At 53.7% G+C, this 24340-nt stretch overlaps 1 protein-coding gene across 2 annotated transcripts in view; it reads right to left on the bottom strand.

Moving 5' to 3' along the window:
- Nucleotides 1-15519, bottom strand: part of GRID1 (glutamate ionotropic receptor delta type subunit 1) — an 842873-nt gene extending 827354 nt beyond the window's left edge. For both annotated transcript variants that reach the window (XM_029061433.1, XM_029061434.2), the window contains exons 1-2: nucleotides 15099-15519; nucleotides 10540-10695 (exon numbers count right to left, since the gene is read on the bottom strand). In XM_029061433.1, coding sequence (XP_028917266.1) covers nucleotides 10540-10695; nucleotides 15099-15177 — 235 coding nt within the window. In that variant the 5' untranslated portion in view covers nucleotides 15178-15519. The remainder of the gene's footprint in view (nucleotides 1-10539; nucleotides 10696-15098) is intronic.
- Between the last annotated feature and the right edge of the window lie 8821 nt (nucleotides 15520-24340).

Here is a 24340-nt window from a genome sequence, read left to right as displayed (position 1 = left end):
AGAAAACCACTGCCTATCTCTTGCTCCCTACAGCAAAGATACAAATTGGTATTCGGGAAAAAATCTATATTTTGGGGGCGGTTTGAATAGTAGTCACTCTGCGGTTTCTGTTCAAGAATTCATGCTTGTTGGTGTGTGGATCCCAGAGAGTAACACTGGCACTTCATTCTTTGGGTACAGTTGTCTAGCCCAGAGGCCCAGGCAGGAGGAGCCTCAGGAGTCACAGGTCCTGTTCATATTCTGCTGACATCCTCATGCCCTGAGGGGTCCCTGGTGGGGGGCTTGGCTCTGAGGACCACTGGGGTGCTTTTGTCCCTCTTGGCATCGACAGAGACTGTCTGGGCCAGAGTTAGTCAGTCAGTCAGTCAATCATATTTATTGAGCACTTAGGGAGACCTGGGATGGGGGCAGGAGCAGGAGAGGGTGAGAGGGGAAGCCTGTAAGGCATAAGGGGAGCTGGGCGGGCCTGCTGTTACAGAAAGGAACATGACTCTGGCCTATCCTTATGGAAACACACCCGATTCCCCAGCAAAGGAGACCGGTGCTTCTGGGAGGACTCAGATGTCGTATGCTGCCCCCTCCCCCTCCTCAATAGTCAGAGTCCCTTCAGAAATCACGCTGCCGCTCCACAGAAGACCTGGGGGGACCAAAAAGAGCAACCCCTTTAAATAACACTTAAATAGCAAACTGACCCCCTTCAGTCCAGCCAGCAAGGGGGAAAATAGAGCCCAGCAGGAATCTCACTCAGGATTTGCTTCAGCGGCTCCGGAAAGCTCTAGAGGTAGGATGATGGGCAGCAGAGTGGTACCCAAAGAAAGCTCAGGATGTGATCCAATGCTGACCAAACTGGTATCCCACAGTCACTACTTCATTCCCGAGTTTGGGGTCATCCCACACCAGGCAGAGGAACTGGTTGGCTTGAGAGCTCATGGAAAAGCTGCTGGCGGGGGCGGTGGGGAGGGAGGGGAGCAGCGCAAAGTAGCACAAATTGGCGTGTTCCAGACCCCGTGAACATCACGCCAGGAGCTCAGAAAGGCTTCTTCCCAGAGGACTCATCAGGGTACTTTGTTTTCTTCTGATCTATGTCATGCAGCTGAATAAATAGGAAGTCATGCGTGATTTTAATAACGCAGGATAATAGTCTACCAGCTCCAAGCTCCATAAATTGAGCCCACATAGCAAGCTGGCTCCACCTCAAAATGATCAATCGTGTCCAAATACAAACTCGTTTCTCCCCACCTGATTCTCCAGCTAGAGGAACAGAAAGCCTCTAATCCACCAGCCAAAATAAACTGGATTATTTAAGAGATTTGAGAGCAGGGAAGCTTGAAAGTTGTGTCTCTTTGAGCAGCCTGCCCAGCAGATCCTGGAAAAGCTGAAGCCACATGGTGTAGTTAGGCAGTGGGATGGGGGCTGAGAAATCCAGAGGAGGGGAGACCGCCAATAAGGACTCACCTTGCAGATCCCAGCTCAACCTCCTACCTAGCCTTCCTACTGCTTGTCTACAGCCCTGCAGCAGATGGACAAGATTCCAGCAGGAGAAGGTGATTTCCCTTTCCCAGGAGAGTCAGGGACAGGATAGAACCCCAGCCCACAACCCTTGCCACCCTGTCTGGGAGCTGTTCCCTTTTCCAAGGGTGGGGGGGGAAGGGATCGATCCCAAGCTCCAGAATCCTGAAAACCCACTGCCTCAGAAGGAAATGACAAGGCCATGGGCATCCCTGTGGTGTTGATATGCAGCTCTTGGTTCGACCTGGGGGGCCTGGGGAGGGAACGATGTTGAGCATATCCCCATGGTGCAGCGGCTTTGAACCACAGCAAGCTGTTTGGAAATCTGTGGTTCCATCACTCCTTCTTGCTTGGACTGGAGCTGGAAGGGGACAGAAGCCCAGGTTAAAGCAGCGAGATGTGACTACCAATATGTTCCACCACCGGCTTGGGCAGCGTGTTCAAGTGAAGGGGTCGAAAGAGGGCCGGTGGATCTGGGTTCCTCAAAATCCTTCAAAGAAAACAGAACATCCCACCGATGCTGCTTTGGTCTTGTTGAGGCAATAGAGACAAAGCCTGTACATACATGGGAAGTTGGCTGAGAAGCAACCAGAAGCAGAAGTGCAGAAGGTGTGTGTTGGGGATGTGGGCACAGGTGTGCAAGACTCTTCACAAGGGAACTCACTGTGGGCAGGGAATGTTGCATTGTAATCTCCCAAATACTTAGTGCAGTGCTCTGCACACCGTAAGCACTGAGTAAATAACATTGAGGATGATGGTTGGTGAAAATGAATGTTTGCTCTGAAATATCTACTGGTGAGTACAGCTCTGTGAGCTGCTTTCAGCCTGGGCCTAGGTAGAGTCTGGGTCAGGTGGGTGCCAGTTGGAGAAGTTATTCATTCATTCATTCAACAGTATTTATTGAGCACTTACTATGTGCAGAGTACTAAGCACTTGGAATGTACAAATCGGCAACAGATAGAGACAGTCCCTGCCCATTGATGGGCTTACAGTCTAATCGTGGGAGACAGACAGACATAAACAATAGCAATAAATAGAATCAAGGGGATGAACCATCCTGCCCTGCCCTGGTCAGGGCCTTGGGCTGCCAGCCTGATCCAGGCCCAAGAAACCCAGGCTGAGTCAAGCTCATGACAGGAGTTTGATAGAAATGAAGTCAGGGAAAAATTTTCAGGAGGGGCAGAGAACTACATCATGGTCTACAGAGGGAGCCAGGAGTCAAACACACTGATGCTGCCATTTCCACTATCTCTAATTTATTTCCATGTCTGTCTCCTTCCTTAGACTGTAAGCTCCTGTTTTTAATGGTATCTTTTAAGCACTTATTGTGTGCCAGGTTCTATACTAAGCGCTGGGATAGACACAAGATAATCAAGTTGGACACCATCCCTGTCCCTCATAGTGTTCATAGTCTTAATCCCCATTTTAATAATGATGGTATTTATAATGATGGTATTTGTTAAGCGCTTACTATGTGCAGAGCACTGTTCTAATCGCTGGGGTAGACACAGGGGAATCAGGTTGTCCCACGTGGGGCTCACAGACTTCATCCCCATTTTACAGATGAGGTAACTGAGGCACAGAGAAGTGAAGCAACTTGCCCACAGTCACACAGCTGGCAAGTGGCAGAGCCGGGATTTGAACTCATGACCTCTAACTCCAAAGCCCGGGCTCTTTCCACTGAGCCTCGCTGCTTCTCTTTTACAGGTAAGGTAACTGAGGCAAAGAGAAAGTAAGTGATTTGCCCAAAGTCACACAGCAGGCGAGTGGTGGAGCCGGGATTAGAAGCCAGGTCCTCTGACTCCCAGGCCCATACTCTTTCCATTAGGCCACACTCCTTTTGGGCAGGGATCGTGTCTACCCGCTGTTTTCTACTGTACTCTCCCAAGGGTTTAGTGCAGTGTTCTGCTTGCATTACACACTCAACAAATATCATTGATTGACTGACTGATGGAGAGCTCTGGCATCAGCCTCCCAGACAATGTAGGTGTACTCCCAGAGTGGGTGACCCAAGACTCTCGACAGGAAAACTGCCAAGAAGCAGGTGCTGTGCCAGGGGAGAAGACTCCTCTCCATTTCTCAGTGGCTGGCATTACGTGGACAGGGAAAAATCCTGTCTCTACCATGCTGGACTGTTTCCCCCTTGAGACTTTTCTTTTCCCAGTTGGAGAGAAACCTCTTGCCAGATCCTGGGCCTAACTTCAGCAGCTGGAAAGTTGCACTTCGGCCTATGTGCCTGCAGAGAGCACAGCTGTCTGAGATCCAGACGCTGCCACTCCCCACTACCCATCACTGATGCCCACTCTTTAAAGGAGAGCCATTCCTTCCCTGGTCTCAAAGGAGACAGCCTCCAGACTCCAGCCTCCATGTCAGGCTGAGCAAAAACTCCAGGTGTGCAATGGTTTTTGGAGGGAGGGAAGCAGGCATGCTTAGTCCCTCTCCACTATTGGGCAGGTGACCAAGAGGAGCTTGGCTATCTTGGAGCTCAAGGCCTCCTCTAATTCTGCTGGTGGTTCTTGAAAGATCTCATCTCTCCACCATTGACCATTGGTGAGAGTTATGATTTTTAGGGACAAGAAGCAGTATGGTCCAGTGGAAAAAGTATAGACCTGGGAGTCAGTGGAACTGGGTTAAAAACCCAACCCTGCCAGTTACCTGCTGTGACCTTGGGCAAGTCACTCAACTTCTCTGTGCCTCAGTTTCCTCATTTGCAAAGTGAGGATTAAGCATCTGTTTCTCCCTCCTTCTAGACTGTGAGCCTCATGAGGGCCAAGGACCGTGTCCACCCTGATTTTGTCTAGAACAGTGCTTGATGCATCATAAGCACTTAACAAATATAACAACAATTAGAGAAGAAACCAGAAGAGATGGGCCCCTTATCCTTAAAGTTGTCCCACAGTTCATTTCCCCAGAGAGGCTCCTACCATGAGGCCTGAAATGCTCTCCCCAATCTGGGCGCTGGGCTGAGAGAGGAGCATATTCTTAGCCTCCTTAGGTTAAAAGCACTCACCACTCAATGGTGCAGAGAAGCAGCGTGGCTCAGTGGAAAGAGCCCAGGCTTAGAAGTCAGAAGTCATGGGTTTGAATCCCGGCTCCGCCACTTGTCAGCTGTGTGACTGTGGGGAAATCACTTAACTTCTCTGTGCCTCGGTTACCTTATCTGCAAAATGGGGGTGAAGACTGTGAGCCTCACGTGGGACAACCTAATTACCCTGCATCTCCCTCAGCGCTTAAAACAGTGCTCTGCACATAGTAAGCGCTTAAATACCAACATTATTATTATTATTATGGGTTACTACTATGAAGAAATTATAGTAATTGTGGTATTTTTTGGCACCAATTATGTGCCAAGCACTATGCTAAGTGTTGTGTCACCTTCAGTACAACCAGATACAGTCCCTGTCCTTCATGGGACTCACAGTTCGAGGAAGAGGAAGATCAAGTAATTCACAGATAAGGGAACTGAGACACAGAGCAACTAAATGACATACCCAATGCCACACACCTTGTGCCAACCCTGGACTGAACTCAGACTTCCCTTCCTCCCCCTTCTCATCCCCATATTCTTGTCAGACAGAATTCTTAAAGGTTTCCCACAGAACCTGGCGGCAAAGTCACTCCTCAAACCAGGTGTGGCTTCTGGTAAGCTATGACCAGCCTGCCCATACTCCACTCCAGCCCCTTCAAGCCAAGAACCCTCCCTGTCCTCTGTCCAGCTAGCTCACCAGCAGCCAACGGATTTGGGAATCACACCAGGCCTGAGGATCAGTTTTTCTACTCAGAGCCTGGATGTAAGGAAGCCAGTGATTGCAACCCAGCTTTCTGCCACACACAGCTTACCCAGAAAGAGTGCACAAAAGGATTAATGGGTTCTCCCAAGCACTTAATCACTTAGTACAGTGCTCTGCACACAGTAAGTGCTCAATAAATGCCAATGATTGACTGATTGAGACCATTCATGGTACGGGACAGGGCAGAGCTTGGGCAGCTGAAGGGCCCTGGGTTTCCCTGATTACGCCAATCCTGTCAAAGCAGACTGTCTCCCAGCACCGGCAAATCCAACAGGATTTAGAACAAGCAATCAGCTAAAATCCACTATACAAAGCCACCACAGGACATGAAAGGGGGCAGGGAAAATGGATCATAATATGTCATTTTTCCCTACCTAGGAGAAAAGTATAAAAACATTTATCAGCTCATACACACACACAGAAAAAATTAACAAACCCTCAACCATCATGCCATTCCTGTAGTCTGGTAGTCCACAGTTCATAAAATCAATGGGAGCCCAGACTAGCCCTCCATCGCGTGTCACTGATCCCAAGCAGGGGGCCAGCAACTATCTACAAGGTGGACTTTTCTGGCACAAGACATCCAGGGACTCCAGAGAAATATGAAATGTCCTTGATCCTTTTTTGCATTTTGCAAAAGGGGCAGAGGTTGGGAATCGGGTCGTCTCTTCAGAATCAGGTCACTAACTTCACACAACACTTAAGCCACTGGCCTAGGTGCTGCAGGCTTTGCACAGAAAAGGTGTCTAGCTTCAAAGAGGTTTTGTGATTTGGGCATCTGGTTATGCCCTCTCTGCTCCCCACCTCAAAAAGAGAAAACAGTGCCCCAGGGGAGCCTTCCACACAATAGTAAACCAGGAAACTTCAACAACATTTTCTCAACCCAGGCACCCTCTTACCAATGTATTATGGATTACAAGGAGGAAAAGAGGGCAGTGTACTGAGAGAGAATTTGGCTGCATAGAGGTTACTGGGGTGATGATGATTGTGGTATTTGTTATGCACTTACTATGTGTCAAGCACTTTACTAAGTACTGGAATAGAGACAAGATAATGGGAGGGAGAACAGGTATAGGATCCCCATTGTATAGATGAGAGGAAAGTGAGGCACAGAGAAGTAACTTGCCCAAAGTCACACAGCAGACAACTGATGGGGCAAGGAGTAGAACTCAGGTCCCCTGACTCACAGGCCCGTGCTCTTTCCAGTAGGTCACTCTTCTTCTGCAGGTTTAGGGCCAGGGGAGATGTGGAAATAATCCAGGCTGAGGTCCAGGGCAGCACAATGCAGACACCTTTCTGCTACCCCACCGCCTGGACCCCCGAGGTGGCAGGGGCTACCAGGATTGAAGTGATGGTGCTGAGGCTGGGGCCAAGTTGGAGCTGGGACTGCAGCTGGAGCTGGGAACAAGGAAGCAGGAAGCAGCAGGTAGGAGACAGGAGGGGCTATACTCGTGGTCTCTAAGTGGAAGCGAGTAGTCTTACTGTTTCCTGAGATTCATAGCCATCCAGAAAACCTGCCTCGCCCAGGTTCCTCCAGGGACAGCTGTAGCAGCCTTGGCCAAGACTGTCCTTTCCAGGGTCAAACCAAACAGAGAGAGAGAGAGAGAGAGAGAGAGAGAATATGGGCAAGGCCCTGCAGCTTGGGGAGAACAGGTCCAGTCTCCATCTCAAAGCATTCTTCTAAGCACTTAGGAGAGCACAGTTTAACAGACACATTCCCTTCCCTCAACAACATTACAGTCTTGAGGACCTTAAGCTCCCCCAAACCCATGAGGAGGGGGAGAAGGAGGCAACTGCAGTGGTGATGTCTAAAGACAGCTCAGGGAATCTCTCTGATGTCGCAGAGAGGAACAGGGTCAGTCATTTGTGGAGTCTGAAAGTTTGGGAGGCGGGAGGAAGAGGGGGCAGGGCCAGGGCCAAGGAGCGGTAACTTCCTGCTGATGCCCATGGGATGTTGAAACTCCCTGGGAGAGACATGATGAGGACGAGGACTGTACCAAATGAATAGGTCATGTCAGATATGGAGATGCTAGCTGTAGGAATTCCTCTGCCTTGATCCCAAGGAAAGAGGATGAAAAGATGGGGAAACTTTAACTCCTCTAAGGGATAGGCATTCCTGCTCCTTTCTGGGTACCATCATCCTGCCATGAACATCAAGACTCTCAGGACATAGGATCTGCCTGCAGTTTCCTCAACCTCTGGGAGCTGAGGGCTGCAGCTGGGAGCCAGCTCTTCTCACCCCCAGCAGCGGCCTTTCTATATCCCAGACGGCCCCTGGAGCCTGGAGCCGGATTGCAGTCCTGGATCCAGCCCTGGCTGATTCTGCCCACCTGGGACCCCTGGGTCTGGTGGTAGAGGGCCCGGCAGCTTCATGCTCCCAGAAGATGGAGGTGCCGGGTCACTTAGTGTCCACAGCACGGAGACAGTGAAGAGCGGAGCTCTAAAGAGTGGCTGAAGCTTGTGTCCATTCACGCCTCTCCCTTCACACCAGGGATCACCCTGCACTGACCTTTCAGGATCACAGGGGTTTGGAACGTATCTCACAGGAAGGATTTTTCTCTGGTTTGGTTACAGGATGGGGCCGTTGAGAAGTTCATTCTCTAAATCTCCTCACGAGGATGGGAGCCACTCTCTCTTGCTCACTTGTTTTGAAGACAGATCACTGCTGCTGTAAGACATCGTTTCCCAAGATTTGCAAGCCTTCTTTCCCCTCCTTCCCCATCCCCCTCCCCACCCCCAGCCCAGTCACACAAGAAATCACGTTAAATCCTTTCTGGCAGAGCCAGCCGAGCGCTCGCTGACATTTTTCCTCTGCCCAAACCTTCTAACGGGAAGGATCCACCTAAGGAGCCACTTGTCGGCTGTTGTAAACTCCAGGAAAATGTTCTGCCAGAAATACCCACTCAAGCTCTGCGAGGGGCCTGCCTGGGAAATGAAGGCGCTGGAAGGGGGGTGGGGACAGAGTGGAGGCAGCCGGGAGGGAGAGGGGAGGAGAGGGAGGGGATCTCCCCTTTGGGTGGGATGGGGCACCCACCCCTCTCGGTTGGCACGGCTGCCTTCTCCCTCAGGTGGCCCGCCTGCGGGATTGGCGGGGAGGAAAAAGGGAAGGGAGGGAGGGAAGGACTTTGGTTCGGTCCAGTGCTACCACACCCCTCCCCCAGCCCTCTTCCTCTGCAGGGTCCCGCCCCGCCCCCCACCAAGCCCTGAGCCTGGTCCGACTGTCAGCTGGGAGGCTGGCACTCTTTAGGATCGCTGCTGCCGTGCCCCCTCCGAATTATGGAGCCCGGCAGAGAGATGCTTCTGTCGGACGGGGGCCGCGCACCTTGTCTGCCCGGAGTCCCTTCCTCGTGACCTTGAAGCCCGGTGCCCCGTGGTGCCAACTCCGCCCATCCGAGAGCCCCCCTAGCCTTCTCCTGCCCCTGCGCCCCGTCGCTGGGAAGGGGAGGGGGCGATGGGGAGGTTAAAGAGACGGGGGAGCCCGTTCCTGAGGCTTTCACTCACTTCAGTCCAGAAAACCAGAGAGTCCAATAAACAGGGGGTGGCACGGGTCCGACCCAAGTCAGGTTCCCGAGGCCCAGGGTTGCCCCGGGGATGCCCAGGGTTCGCCCTGCTCCCCTGCCCTTCCCGGGGGCGCGCAGCCCGGGGAAGCAGGGGCTCCGGCCAACCGGCCGGGCGGGTCCTCGCCACGGGGCTGCCTGGGTGGTCCCCGCGCTCCGGCCAGGCTGCCCATCAGGCCACCCGGCCACCCCCGCTCCCATCCTCCCTTCCCCCCATTACCACCCGAGCCACCCGCTCCTTTCCTGGAGAAACAGCGCCAACCGCTGGCCCACGGGCAGCTGTGCCAACCCCGAGCCAGCCCCTCAGCCCTCCGCACCCGCTCACGCACCCTGGGCACCATCACCCCTTCTTTTCCGAAGGGAGAAGCTTCCTCCGTACCAGAGGATGGGGAGAAAGGAGGGAGCAGAAGCAGCTTTCTCCGTCTCCAATTTCCCCGACACAACCTCTCCTACACAACCTTCTCCTTCACAGCCTCCCAACGCCATCTCCCTTACAGAACCTCTCCAACACAACTACGCAACCTCTCTTTTAGCGAGGGGTGCGTGCCCACGGCGCTTTACCGCTTCGAACCATCTTCTTGCAACACCCGTGCCTCCCCGAGGCCGGGCCAGAAACAAACGGCCCGGGCAAAGCGCAAATCATCTACAAAGACGCGCGGGGGCTGGGCAGAACGCACATCACCTACAGCAGGACGCTAGGCCTGGGCGGAACGCGCATCATCTACAACAGTGCGCAGGGGCTGGGCAGAACGCGCATCATCTGCAACAGGGCGCTGAACCTGGGCGGAACCCACATCATTTACAACAACGCGCAGGGACCGGACAGAACACACGTCACCTACAACAGGGTGCAAGGGTTGGGCAGAAAGCACAACAATTTACAACAGCGCTCAGGGGCCGGGCAGAAGGCCCATCACCTACAACGGGGCGCTGAGCCTGGGCGGAACGCACATCATTTACAACAGCGCGCAGGAGCTGGGCAGAAGGTGCATCGTCTTACAACAGCGCGCAGGGGCTGGGCAAACGTACACCACCTACAACAGGGCACTGGGCCTGGGCGGAACGCTCATCCTCTACAATAGCGCAGGGGCTGGGCAGAACGCGCATCACCTACAATAGAGTGCAGGGGCTGGGCAGAACGCGCGTCACCTACAACAGGCACAGGGGTTGGGCAGAAAGCGCATCATCTACAACAGCGCAGAGGGGCTGGGCAGAACGCACATCACCTACAACAGGGCTCAGGGACTGGGCAGAACGTGCATCATCCACAACAGGGTGCAGGGGTTGGGCAGAAAGCGCATCACCTCCAACAGCGCAGAGGGGCTGGGCAGAACGCACATCACCTACAACAGGGCGCAGGGGCTGGGCAGAACACTCATCATCCACAACAGCGCGCAGGGGCCCGGACAGACCGCGCATCATCCACAACGGCGCGCAGGGCCCCGGGCAGAATGCCCATCACCTACAACAGTGCGCAGGGCCTGGGCAGGTCACACGTCATCTGCAATGGCGCACAGGGCCCGGATAAAACGCCAATCACCTACAACAGCGCGCGTCCAGCCGCCCTCTTCCCCGGCCTTGCCCCGGACTCCTACCCCCGAGCCGGAGATGACGGTGGGGAGCAGGAACCCCCACCACCCCACCCCTGGCCCAGCCTGGCTCCGGCCATCTGCCACACCTACCTTCCTGCACAGCCTGGAAAGGGTTGTTGGCTTCGATGAACTTGATGGAGTAGGTGATCTTCTCGCTTTGCAGGATGTCATCGTTGAGACTCAGGTCGGACACGGCCAGCTGGAAAACCTCGTCGTCCTTGGCCGCATTCTCCTCGAAGATGGCACCTGCAGGATGAAAGGGTCAGAGAGGTCACAGGTCAAAGGCCTCCCTTCCCCCAAAATACTGGGACTCCAGCTAAAGGGTCAGAGAGGTCACAGTTCAAAGGCCTCCCTTCTCCCCAAATCCTGGGACTACTGCTGAGCGTCCACCCCTTTCCTCCAGACTATCGGTGTCACCACCAGCTCGCAGTCTTAAGCCAATGACAGTGCCAATGTCGGCGTCCTTGTCAGGGTCTGTTTGTATAAATAGCACTGTCGGTGTGTTCATTCATTCATTCAATCGTATTTATCGAGCGCTTACTGGGTTGGTGTCAGGGAGGGTATCAAAGTCAGTGTTTTAGTGTCAGTATCAACGTTAATGTCTGCGAACCATTAGCAGTATCATAGTGTTAGTGTGCGAGTATTATCTTCGGAGTCAGGATGAGCGGGAGTGGCCGTGCCACTGAGAGTGGCGGTAAATTGGTGTCAGGGTCCGGGTCAGGGCCAAGGTCCGGGTAATTCTATTTATTTACATTGATGCTATTGATGCCTGTCTACTTGCTTTGTTTTGTTGCCTGTCTCCCCCCTCCCCCGGCCTTCTAGACGGTGAGCCCGTTGTTGGGCAGGGATGGTCTCTGCTACCGAATTGTACTTTCCAACCGCTTAGTACAGTGCTCTGCACAAAGTAAGCGCTCAATAAATATGTTGATGAAAGAATGAATGTATTGGTGTCAGTATCAATGTCGGTGCCGCTGCCCGTGCGATGTGTCACCGTCACTGCCGGCGTCGGAATCCGACAGCCTGTTGGTGTTGGTGTACATATTTACGATTCTATTTATTTATATGGATGCTACCGTTGCCCGTTTACTTGTTTTGTTGTCTGTCTCCCCCCTTCTAGACTGCGAGCCCGTTGTTGGGTAGGGTTTGTCTCTATTTGTTGCCGAATTGTACTTTCCAAGCGCTTAGTACAGTGCTTGCTCTGCACACAGTAAGGGCTCAATAAATACGATGGGACGAATGGATGAAATGTTGGTGCTCGTTTCACCGTCAGCGTGCTGGAAGCAGGGCCCCCATTCCTGCTGGGGGTCGTTGTGGGGCGTTGTTATCTGCGGGGCGGGGGCTTCTGGTGTCTCCTCGCCTAAGGCAGAGCAGGCAGGGGTCACCCCACAAGCCTGGACAGCTCCGGCTGCCCGGCCTGGCCGGGGGAATCGCGGCGGGGGCTTCCAGGGAACATGTGCACATAGGTTAGCACAGCCTAAGCGTCCCCAGTCCCTCGTGCGCAAAATCTCACACCCTCCGCGCAGGGAGACACAGGGCGGGCACAGGGAGGGCACGGCGTCCCCCCATGTGCCGGCTGCAGCGAAGAGGCGCAGCAACGGAGAGGCCCCGGACCTCCCGGGTTCGAGCCGGCCATCACTCTGGCTTTCTGGATCGAAATTTCCTCGGAGCATCGGGCGCCTTCCCGGCCGTCGGGGCGGCGGGCGGTTGTTGAGGCGCCGGGGTCCGGACGGCTGAGGGCAAGAGCATCGTCAGGGAGGCCGGGACGAGGGGCGCAGGGCCTGAGGGCACAGGGCCCGGGAGTGCAGGGCCTCGGAGTGCAGGGCCTGAGGGCGCAGGGCCTGGAGATGTAAGACCTCGGAGCCTTAGGCCTCGGAGCTCAGGGTCTGGGGGCGCAGGGCCTCGGCGGTCAAGGCCTGGGGGCACAGGGCCTGGGGGCACAGGGCTTGGGGGAGCAGGGCCTCGGAGCCTAAGGACTCGGAGCACGGGGCCTGGGGGCGCAGGGCCTCGGAGTTCAGGGCCTGGGGGCGCAGGACCTGGGCACAGGCTTGGGGGCGCAGGGCCTCGGAGCCCAAGGCCTCGGAGCGCGGAGTCTGGGGGCACAGCTCCTCCAAGTTCAGGGCCTGGGGGCGCAGGGCCTGGGGGTGCAGGGCCTGGGGGCACAGGGCTTGAGGGAGCCGGGCCAGTCCGATCCGGCCGCTCTCCTCCACCCCAGAGGGGAACGCAGGGGCTTCGACTGGTGGGGAGGAGAGTTTATGCTGGGCGCACCAAGGCAGCACCTCGAACACTGGGGAGGGCGGAACGCAGGGGTTTGCGTAACCTCAGCCCTCCTGGGAGGGACAGAGGCCGAGGGACAGAGTCAGAGGTAGACAGAGACCCAGAGACGGAGGAGGGAGATGGAGACGGAGAGAGAGATATACTGCTCACGGCAGGGGGCGGTTGAGCATCTCTGCAGGAACGGGGAGCGCTGGACCCGAGCGCCGCCCGCGGGTCGGAACCAGCCTCTGGACAGACCAGCTCTGTCTCTCTGCCTCCGCCCCAAGGGTCCTGTCCGGTCCGGTCCGGTCCGGTCCGGTCCTGGGGCGGGGGTGGGACCGAGGAAGAAGCCGCCTCCTCCTTCTCAGGAGCAGCAGATCCGATCTGCAGGTCCCTGGAAAGCCTGAGAGGGACAGATCGCTTCCCGGTCTTTGCTCCCAACGCACTCACCACGCACACACCAAAGCCGTCCGGCCACGGACCCTACAAGAGAATGGCCCTTCTTCCCCGCAAGAAGAGGCTGGGATCCCATGGGAGAAGGAGGGAGGCAGAGAGGGAAGGAGGAAGGCAGGATGAGCCTCTCTCCACGGGCCCCCAGGGGGAAGGAGGGAGAGAGGGAGGGAGGAAGGGAGCCATCCCGGGTCCCTCCGTGGACACAACCCCTCTCCCTGTGCCCGGCTCTCGAAGAGGACCTGCAGTGCTCCCTCTCAGCGCGGCCCGTTCCCTCTTTTCCTCCCCTGGGCCCCGGACAGAGGACAGAGATGGGAAGTTTCTTCCGTCGCTCCTTATCCTCGCCTTGGCTTCACTGCTGGCAGTGGTGTGAGTGGTGGTCTGTAAACTCCTAGACGAGGTTCCTCCCTCGTCCCTAATGGGAGACTCCATTGTCTTTTGGTTGTTGTGTTTTTGGGGGGCGGGGGGGCTTGTTATTATTTAATGGTATTTTTTAAGAGCTTCCCATCTGCCGGGCACTGTACTAAGCCCTTGGGTATATACATGACAATTCGCCCCCCCCCAAGGCTACTGCACCCGACACTCTCTCCAGGGCAGCGAGGAGCCCCCTCTTCCAATTCTCCAGTTGAATTTCCCAACTTCCAGGAAGGTGATGGCGAATCCCCTTACCCTGCACCAGCCGACCGATCCGTCCCTCTCCCGGGCCCTTCCAACTTAATGCTAGTTGAAGATGCCGCCTGGATTCTGCGCCCCCCGGGGACGCCCACGCTGGGGCTCCCCCCGAACCCTCCTCCTCCTCTCCCCCCGACCTTTCTCTTCCTCCTCCTCCTCCTCTCCCTCGGACCCCCTCCCCGGCCCCAAAGGCGAGCCCTGCCGTCCCTGTCGGAGGCCGTCGAGCCTCGAAGAATCACTCCTGTCAGCGACCCTGGCTGCAGCCTCCACAGCTGCACCCGGTCACAGACACCCGGTCACACACATACACACACCCAGTCCCCCACAGCCGCACCCCCAGTCACACACACGCAGTCACACACAGCCACCCAGCTCTTGTCTAGCTCTCCCCCCCACGCCTTGCCTAGCCAACTTGATCTCAGGCTTAGTCCAGTGCTAAACGCTGAGTCCAGTGCTCTGCACACAGTAAGCGCTCAATAAAGACGATTGAATGGATGAATGTCTGTTTTTCGGCGGTGCCGGGGTTGGGAGTCGGGGGAGAGTGTGGGCGGGGGTCCCCTGGGTTCTCCTCTCCCCCACCCCCCGCCCTTTGCCGGATCCTCTCTTTGGGGGAGGACTGGCGACCCTGGGCTGGTCAGACCCTCTTCCCTGCGATGGGGCCGGCCCAGGGCGAGCCGGGACGAGCGAGGGGTCATTCCTCTCCACCCCCACCCCCGGGTCAAGGAGACCCCCGCCCCTCCCTCTACTAGGGTCGTCCTCCCCCTCCCTCCCCACCAACCTCTGTGCCAACTTTGCCAATCTGGAAGGGGCAAGGGACTGGGGGGAGTGTGGGGGAGGGACCTGCCGCCCTTAGCTGTAATTCTTTTTCCTCCTCCAGAGTTCATCTCTCCTGCTGTCTCTGCTTCCTCTGACATGATCGGGATTTGGATGAGAATCGGCCCCTTTCAGAGGGAGGCTGAGTATCTGTCTCCCTCTCTGTCTCCCACGTCTCCCCCCCCCCACCACCACCACACACACACACACACACACCCTCTCTTTCTCTGTCTCTTCCCCCTCCCCCTTTCTCTCTGTCTCTCTTCTCTCAATCTGGTTCTCAATCTCTCTGACTCTCCCTCTTCTAGCCTCTGTCTCTCATCTCTTGGTCTTTTGGTCTCTGGCTCCCAGGCTCTCGGTCTCAGTCTCACTGCCTCTCCGGTCTCTGTCTCCGCCTGGCAGCCCCTCGGTCTCTGTCTCTGTCTCTGTCGGGGGGGGGGTCTCTCGCTGTCCTCTCTTACCGATGTGGATGATGGAGTCCGCCCGCACCGAGACGCACTGAAACATCCAGGGAAAGAGCCACAGCATCAACACTTCCATGTCCCCCCTCTCGCACAGCACATCAGCCCGGGTGGGTGGCGAGACCGAGGGGAGAAGGAAAAAAAGAAAAAAGAAAAAAAAGAAAAAAGGATCCGACAGCGGACCCCCCCTCCCCCAGGCACCGGTGCCCCCCGCTAGCGGTGCCCGCAGCGCAGTCCTGGAGCCGAGGTGCCCGGGGCTTGGAGAGGAAGAGGGGGCACCCGGCGGGGAGGAGGAGGAGGAGGAGGAGGAGGAGGAGAGGAGGAGGAGGAGGAAGAGGGAGGGACGAGGTAGGGGCTTTGGAACCAAGCGATGCCCCTTCCCCGGGCTGTCTGAGCGGCAGCGGCTCCGTGTGTGTCTGAGCCCCAGCACACAGCCAACTGCGGAGGATGCCCCCTCCCCCTTCCTTTCCCTTCCCCTCCCCTTTCTCCCCTCCCCTCTCCTCCCTCCCCTTCCCTCCTTTCCATCCTCCTCTCCCCCCACCCCCCCAGCCCGGGCCACGTGATTGCAGAGCCTCGCCACTCCGTGCGGGGCGAGGGCGCAGAGCGCAGGGCGCGGAGCGCGGAGCGCAGGGCGCGGGGCGCCCCCGGAGGGATGGGGAGACGGTGAAGAGGGGCATCCCGTGGAGGGAAGGAGCACGGCTGTGGCAACGGGGAAGGAGCCCCAGGAGCAACGTCGACGTCTTAGACCGAGAGGGAGAGAGGCACAAAGTGGCATCCGCTGGGTGGCCGCCTGGCCAGACAGCACCGTGGTGCCCGCCCGAGCGCGGGGCGGCGGGGACGGAAAGGGGGCTGGAAAGCCAGACAACCCTCTCTCCCCCTCCCCCTCACCCCCGACCCTCGCCCCCGACTTGAGGGTGGTGAGGCAGGGGCGATGCCCACCTTGCCTGTGCCCCGCAGAAAGTTTGTGGCAGAAGGACGCCCCTCCCCTCCCCTGCCCTGTCCTGCCCTGCGGCCATGGAGGGGTCCCAGCTCTCAGGCGCAGGCAGAACATCCTATTGCCCTCCGGGCAACCCACCCCTGCTCAGGCTGGAGTGGCCACCCCACTCCGGCCAGCCTGGTCTATCCCCCGGCCCGGGGGCCTGGAGCTGGGGGACGGGGGATGGATGGGCAGGGGGCGGTCCGGGGGGATGGGGGTGGGCAGGGGGCAGGGAGCATCAGAGGAAGGAGCCGAGGTACCACCTCGACATCCCTCTTCCCAACTTGGGCTTTGCTCCATGGTCCCACCCACCATCCCGAGGGGAGGGGGCGAGCGGAGGAGTTAGAACCTCCCGCGGCCGGGGAGGCTTTTTGGGGGGGGACACACACATACACACACACATCAAAGCTGCCTTTTAGCCCGCCCGCCCTCCCCGTCCCTCTGCCCCCTCTTCCCCCTGTGCGCCCCCCATCTTCCCCCCCTCCCGCCTTTTCACTGAAATCTAATTCATGAATGGGGCGTGCTCGGGCCTCAGAAGCCTAATTCATGCCCGAAAACAAACGCATCAGTGATTGCAGGCATCCAGACGTGAGGAGCGTTTAAATAACGCCGCGGACCCGGAGAAAACACATTCATTCAAGGGGCCGAAACGTAATTAAAACTCCTGCCAGGGAACTGAGTCGAGAGCGGGACTCTTCTGGGAGCGCGGAGCTGGGCCGAAGAATGGACTTATTGAGCAAAATGTCCGCCTAATGTCATCCTGGCGGGGAGCTGGCGAGGGAGAGGGAGAGGACTGGCGGGGGGCGGGGGCACTAGGCCGGCTTCGAGCCGTCGGTCCGCGGGGTCCCTGGGCCCGGCCTCAGCGGTGCCGGCCATCGGCTCTTTCCTTCCTTCAGTCCTCGCCTCCCCCGGACGAAACTCCATCCCCTCCTCCTCATCCCCCCCCTTCCAACCATTCCCTCCCCCATTCCTCTCCTTCCTTCTCTCCACCCTCCTTTTCCTCTCCCTCCTCCTGCTCCTCCTCTTCCTCCCCTTTCTTGCTTTCCTCACGCCCTGACCCTGTTGGACCTTTCAGAGGTTGAACTCTGAAGTTCACCCCAGATGACTTTTAAGGGATAGTTTCCCTCCGGTGCCTCGGGGAAGACCAGCAAATAGAGGTGGTGTTTTCCCGAGGTGGGTGGGAAGGGACTCTGGGTTGGGGGAAACCCTTTAGACTGGGGCCAAGCACCCTGGAAGGGCGGGGGAGGCCCAGTAAGTCTCTGCTCAGATGGTTCCCTCCATCCCCAACACACACACACACACACACACACACAACCCCCCTCCCCCCCAACAACTAGGGAAACTAAGAGTTAAACTCCTTACTGTTGAGGGGAGGTGGGGAGGAGGAGGAGGAGATTCAGATCTGTGTCCTCTTTCCAAGTAAATCAGTGGCCTAACTATTCCTTGTATTTTTACACTTGGACCCTTCAAGGATCAATGCCAAACAATTAATGTACCATATGTTGGATTTCACATAATAAAAACACTTAATCCAAATCATTGGCTTCTGAGATGAAGATCGATGAAAACTTACTTTTTTGACTCCTCTAACAAGTAAAAATTCATCCTATTTTTCATTTATTTCAAGTCAATGTGCTCTCCGATTGATGCTTTGAAGAGGAAGGTCATTGGTTTCTATTTACCCGGCTCCCCCAAGTTAAATATTCTATTGACTGACTTCTGCACCAAGTGCCTAACCGCAGAGCCAGAGGAGAGATGTCAGCAGGATCCCAAAAGGCCGATGCTGAATTACTGGTAATAAGTAATGAAAACAATGGTTAGCAGGCACACCTCCCCTTAGCTCTTCATGGAAAGTCCTGGGTAGAAAGGAAATTGCCTTGCCCCTGATAGGCATCGGGAAGTGCAAATCTGCTTCTTAAAGTGCTCTCCCCACAGTAATCGCTCAATAAATATGATTGAATGGTTGATTGATTGATCCTCCCCGGGATTACACTCACTTCTACCCCTATTTGTGGTACCTCAGAATCTCCCCAGGCGTGAGTTACCAACTAGAGGGTGAAGCATCCCCTCAAAGTTGATGATTTCTTTCCAACTACTATTTCTCATCTAGCCATCCCTGGGGGTCGAAGATAATGCTACTGTTGCTAAAGATACAGCGAGATGCTTATGGGGGTGTCCCGGGGTAGTGGGTGACTCACAATTCCCTCCCCATCATTTACAGGTAAAGATTGCCCCTTGCTGGACTGCCAGATTTGCTCCTGTTAGTATCTGGCACTGTTTTCATTTCTCCCTCTTAGACTCTACTCTTTACTCATTCGGTGTAAATTTGTAAGAAGTCAGGAGGTAGCTGGAGAAGACTTCCAGGCCCCTGTAAGATAGGTACAGGAGAGGAGCCGAGAGCTTTCACCTAGAGTTTCTGGGATAACAGGTGCAGCAGTATCTGGGCAAAATTCCTGATTTGAAATCCCTCTAGCTTGAGGGGAATTCCCAGCCTACACTCATTTATTCAGTCATATTTATTGAGTGCTTACTGTGTGCAGAGCACTGTACTAAGCACTTGGAAAGTACAATTCTGCATCTGATAGAGACAATCCCTACTCAACAACAGGCTCACAGTCTAGAAGGGGCTCACAGTCCTGCTAGGACTACTCTTGCTACTCTATCCCAGTGCTAGTATTAATCCTGACTTTTCTCGATTTCATTTGCTTCAACTCCCCTCCCCGCCCTACTCTTAGAGGTTTCCTTTATTATAAAGAAAATCTAGGGACCTTACCCCGACATTTCCAGAACTGTGGGGCCTCTGGGCCTCATCTGGACAGAGCTGCTGACTGGCAGTGGATAACAAGGCACCCTCCTGTTTTGCTGGGAATGCACATAATAGAGGTTCAGGGGCTGTGTGCTCCAATCCACCCCTTCGCTGTCATTTTGCATAGTGAGAATATTGTGACTCAGCTTTTTTTTTATGACTGGCATATTCAGGGCCAAATTGTTATGGGGCAACTGTTACTAGCAAGCAAGAGTGTGCTGGGATTGTGATGCAACCAACACATTGAGGAGTTTTAGGGAAATGTGGCCCAACTTCTTTCTGGGTACAAAGGAGAATCAATCATTCAATCCATCTATCAGTGGTATTTATTGAGTGCTTATTATATGCCAAGCACTTTATCATTATTAATAATAATAATAATAATGGTACTCACTAAGCACTTACTACATACCAAGCACTGTTCTAAGTGTCAGGGTACATACAAGTTTATCAGGTTACACAGTCCCTATCCCTCATGGAGGTCACATCTTAATCCCCCTTTTGCAGATAAGGCAACTGAGGCACAGAGAAGTTAAGTCACTCATGCAAGGTCACTCAGCAGACTCGTGGCAGAGCCGGCATTAGAACCCAGGTCCTTCTGACTCCCAGACCCATGCTCTATCCATTAAGCCATGCTGCTTAAGCCCTTGAAGTCAGAATATGGGTGCTGAGGGAGATGAATGACTGCCAGGAGCCAAGAGCAAGAAGAGCTGGGCCTTCTATGGACAGCATCTCCTGCTTGAAGAACAGATCCTTCTCCCCAAATGAGCCCTGATGGGTTCGTTATATCATCCTCTCCCAAGTGCTTTGTACAATGCTCTACATAGAGTAAGCTCTCAATAAATGTGACTGACTGACTCTGTGACTTGTGCTTCAGTGTTCCCATCTATACAATCTTCACTGGGCTGATGCTGAAGCATCACCTGAACTGATGCTTCTGGGCTTTCTGCAGGAACATCCAGGGAGAGGGAAGGAGACAGCATGAATGCTCATGGGCCCTGATGATGCCATTAACCCACCCAGCCCCATGGAAACATACAGATCATTTATCCAGATTTTGGTAAGTCCAGCATCTTGGGAAGAAGCAGCAGCTCGAAAGACGCCAAAGTGTTTTAGTGCAGATGACGGCCTTGGTGTAATCACAATAGCATGTGCAATCTCCATAACCTGAAGGAATTGCCCATGGGGGAGTAGGTAGTTAAACCCTGGGAGAAATGATCTCTGACTGGAACCCCCGGAGGGCAGGGACTCTACCTGACTCTTCCTTTGCAGCCCCATGTCAACTCTCTAACCATCACGGCCCCTCTGGAATACTCGACTAACCTGATGGATTGGCCGTGTCCTCCTAAAATGGACACTGTCTGACATAAGGCTCCTCAAGGGAGCAGGTCAATTTGGATAATGATCTGGTAGGGCTTGGGTCTAGGAATCTTCTTAGGGAAAAACTTTCTTTTTATTTGATGCAGAATGACCAATTTTATAATGAAAAAAAGGTTTCGGGGTACAACGGCGTTCCAAATTTACCTAGGGAATGGTAAGCTATTGACACTAAACTGCAAATCACTCCTCTTTTAGGCTAGGAATGTTTATAGATGAACTGGTCAGTGACTAAGAACTAAAAGCAAAAGACAGAGAGAGAGAGAGAGAGGTGTGTGTGTGGGTGTGTGTGTGTGCAGAAGAGTGTTCTCTGGCTGTTTAAGTCATCCCAAGCTTAAACTACATCATAAAATAAAAGCTACATCATTTCTGGTCTATTAATAATCTCCTGCTAATAAAGACTTTGCATTAATCCTAATTGTAATGGAAGACTCGGAGGAAATTAAGAGGTTTTCCTCTTACAGGGCACTTTTTCTACATTTTAGTTTGGTGTAATGTCCTTCCATAAATTGTTTCTGCAGAATTCCAGTTGGCCATAAACCAAACGGAAATGGCAGAATTTTGAGGGGAGACAGAGAGAGGAAATGTCCTGGTCTGTAGGGTGGAATGAACAGAATGAGCCTGAAGTGGGAGAAACAGCTGTTACAAACCCATAGTGCAGGAGCACCTTACAGAATCAGACAGTACAGTGCTCTCCCCACAGTAAGTGTTCAATAAATACCATTGATTGATTGACTGATGAATCAGGGCTGCCTTACTCAAGTGGCTCTTCAGAGAGTGCCTGCCTTGTGAGATGAAGGGTTGACAAATTCCCTTGGGAGCTCTTCCAAAGTAGGGGTTTAATCAGAAGGGAGTATAGGTCACCTCATCCACTTTTGACTCCGCTCCAGTCTTGCTGGATGCCCTGAGATCAGTAACTTGCTCTCTTTGGGCCTCAGATTTCTCTTCTGGTAAATATGTATCTTCCTTGCCCAGTAGCCATGAGCAGACTAATGAATTAAGCAGGCTAGTTTCCCAAGTCCTTGATAGGAATAGAGAGAGGTTTAATGTTTACGGCCTCAGTTTCTCTGCTGTCAAACAGAACTAGAGGATCTGGTTTACTTTCTCTCCTCCCCATGCTTTGATATGACAAGCATTACTGGTAGGATAATAACTAATATATTTGTCATCTTGGGGTTGCATTGCTTCTTCTGTTACTTAGGCAGAGTTCATGCCCTATGTGAACCTGGGGGTCTTTGGGAAAATGGGAAGCTCTTTGCTCTAGGAACCCAGATGAAGAAGATATAGATGTTACAGCAAATTTGGGACACTCAGCCAACAATAGAAAGAATGCTGTGGCTCATTTGTGAACTTGAGGTCCACACATGCTGTCTCCCATTATTCCCCTCATGCACCTGGAAGAGAGTACATCCTGAGGGATGGGAATTTCTTCCTCCTGTTTTCTTGGCAACAGAGCTTTACTCCCAATATTGCACACCTTGATGACTTTATAATAGAAACATCAGGAGAGGGGTTGAATTCCAAACAGCTGCAAGAGAAGAAACAACACCATTGCTCTGCTTGTCCATACGTGTGTGCACGTGTGTGCACCCACACATGTACACACACATACAACCTGTTGCACTCTTTGGCTGTCCAGCCTGTTTGAAAATCAGGTTGTGTGTAACTGGGGGGGCCTAGAGCCCTATATCACCTCCCATTTCCCCTGTCTCTTCTCTCCTAGAGTGCTTCTGTCTCTGCCATCTGAGCAGTGCAGTCAGAGGGAATACAGCTCTAGGAGAAGCAGTAAGGTTTAGCAAGTGTCAGGAGCCTGGGATTCTTGTCCTGGCTCCAGTCACACTTTCTAGACTGTACCTCCCTCTGTGAGCTTGTTACGGGCAGGGAATGCACCTGTTTATCGTTATATCATCCTCTCCCAAGTGCTTTGTACAATGCTCTACATAGGGTAAACTCTCAATAAATGTGACTGACTGACTCTGTGACTTGTGCTTCAGTGTTCCCATCTATACAATCTTCACTGGGCTGATGAAGAGATAAAATGAGGTCGTTTGATGTGATCCCACTTGGAAAAAATAAAAGCACTGTACAAATTCAAAGTGTGACTCTTTAGGGGAGCAGTAGCAGCCTTTTAAGCTGAAAACTGGTGGCGTACTGGCTGCGGTCTTTGGCGGTGAATGCAAATCCCAGTCAAGCAGTAGGCAAAAGGTGCAATACAGCTTTGGTGCCATCTAAGGATTCCATTTACCTGCATTTAGTTTGGAGGAAATCCCCAAATTGAGAGCAACCCTATTTTTAACCTGCTATGGTCTGGAGTTTTTTATGGGAACCACTGAGGGGGTCTGTGGAGCTTCTCCTTGTGCCAGGCTGGGGAACTGGGTAGGAAATGAGAATGGTAATGCCACAGACTAGAGTGAGGACCTGCCTGTGACCCGTTCACAGGCTGGAGTGGAGAAACCCACCCAAGGAAGACTTGAAATAGCAAGCCCAGAGTCAATTTCTGGGGCTACATTGGGCAAATTCCAGATTTATCTGAACAAAAACTCCCAAACCCACATGTTTCTAAATGGTGAAAACAAAACATCCAACTAGCCAGGACCTGCTTGAAATAGCACCGACCTGGAAGTCAGGAGACCTGGGTTCTAGTTTCCACTCTGCCACTTACCTGCTGTGTGACCTCAGGCTAATCACTTAACTTCTCTGTGCCTCAGTTTCCTCATCTGTAAAATGGAGATTTAATACCTGTTGTCCCTCTTCCTGAAACTCTGAGTACCCTGTGGGGCAGAGGTTGTGCCTAATCTGATTGTCCTGTATCTATCCCAGAGCTTGGCACTTAGTAAGTGCTTAACTAACACCACTATTACTATCTACAAGCAGAAGGGATATTTCAATTAATGCTTACTGGTTTTGTTTTTTTAATTGGCTGGCAGCCATTCATTTCAGCCAGTGCAATCAGGGTTTTAAATGACTGTGGGGTTAGGATCTCCCATGGTTCTCCTGACTGGTCTAGGAGACTGTCTGATTGACAGCTCAGGCCAGTTGGACTGCTGGCAACTCTGTTGCTCCTCTCACCCTGCTGCCAGGCTGCCTGGGCCTTGGGATCTACCAGGATGACTCAGGGCCGCAGCAGCAATATTGTTATATTGTACTCTCCCAAGCACTTAGTACAGTGCTCTGCACACAGTAAGTGCTCAATAAACAAGATTGACTGGCTGACAGCAGCAGCAGCAGCAGGAGCAGCAGGGCAAAATGACAAGACTTGGGGCAGGTAAAGCCCCCAGTGCAATCTACCATTTAGAGGAATGAGCTGCCATCTCAGTTGGAAAGGTTGGCTTTGAAGGTCGTTCCAAAATGGCTGTCTGGCTTTTGCCCCAACTACACTGGAGAGGCACTGCAGATTAGGTTGCCCTAGGCAGATTCCTATCTGTCAGAGAAATTCCCAGGTGGGAAAGGGCCCCTAAAAAGTTACACTTGCCTCAGCCAGTATATCAGGAGCAGTTGGGGCTGGAATCCTTCTCTCCTGCCTCTCAACAACTGGCATTTGTTAAGCGCTTACTATGTGCCAGGCACTGTTCTAAGCACCGGGTTAGATACAAGCTAATTAAGTTGGACAAAGTCTTGTCCCACATAAGGCCCATAGTCTTAATCCCCATTTGACAGATGAGGTAACTGAGGCATAGAGAAGTAAAGTGATTTGACCAAGATCACACAGCAGACAAGCGGAGGAGCTGGGATTAGAACTCAGGTTCTACTGACTCCCAGGCCCATGTTCCAACTGTTAGACAACACTGCTTCTCTGTTCTTTCCTTTGTCCACTGGTCTCCTGGCCCAGGGATTGCCCGGCTCCTTCCACCCGCAGCGAGTGCACGCACACGCCCACACTGCTCATGATCTCCAGCCTTTCCCACAGGGAAACCCTTCAGAACACCATGACCTTCAGCATCCCCCAAACTAGTAAACTTCACCTCCGCTCGACCCTGGCTCCGAGCAACAGCTCATGCTGATGAGGTTCACATTCATCCCTTTTACTACTGATGGACCTACCCTTTCTGAACCATTCCCACTTGACCTTTGCCAGCTGGCTCT

The sequence above is a fragment of the Ornithorhynchus anatinus genome, chromosome 3 (assembly GCF_004115215.2).
Source record: "Ornithorhynchus anatinus isolate Pmale09 chromosome 3, mOrnAna1.pri.v4, whole genome shotgun sequence".
Classification (NCBI taxonomy): Eukaryota; Metazoa; Chordata; class Mammalia; order Monotremata; family Ornithorhynchidae; genus Ornithorhynchus; species Ornithorhynchus anatinus.
This window is presented reverse-complemented; position numbering and strand designations above follow the sequence as displayed.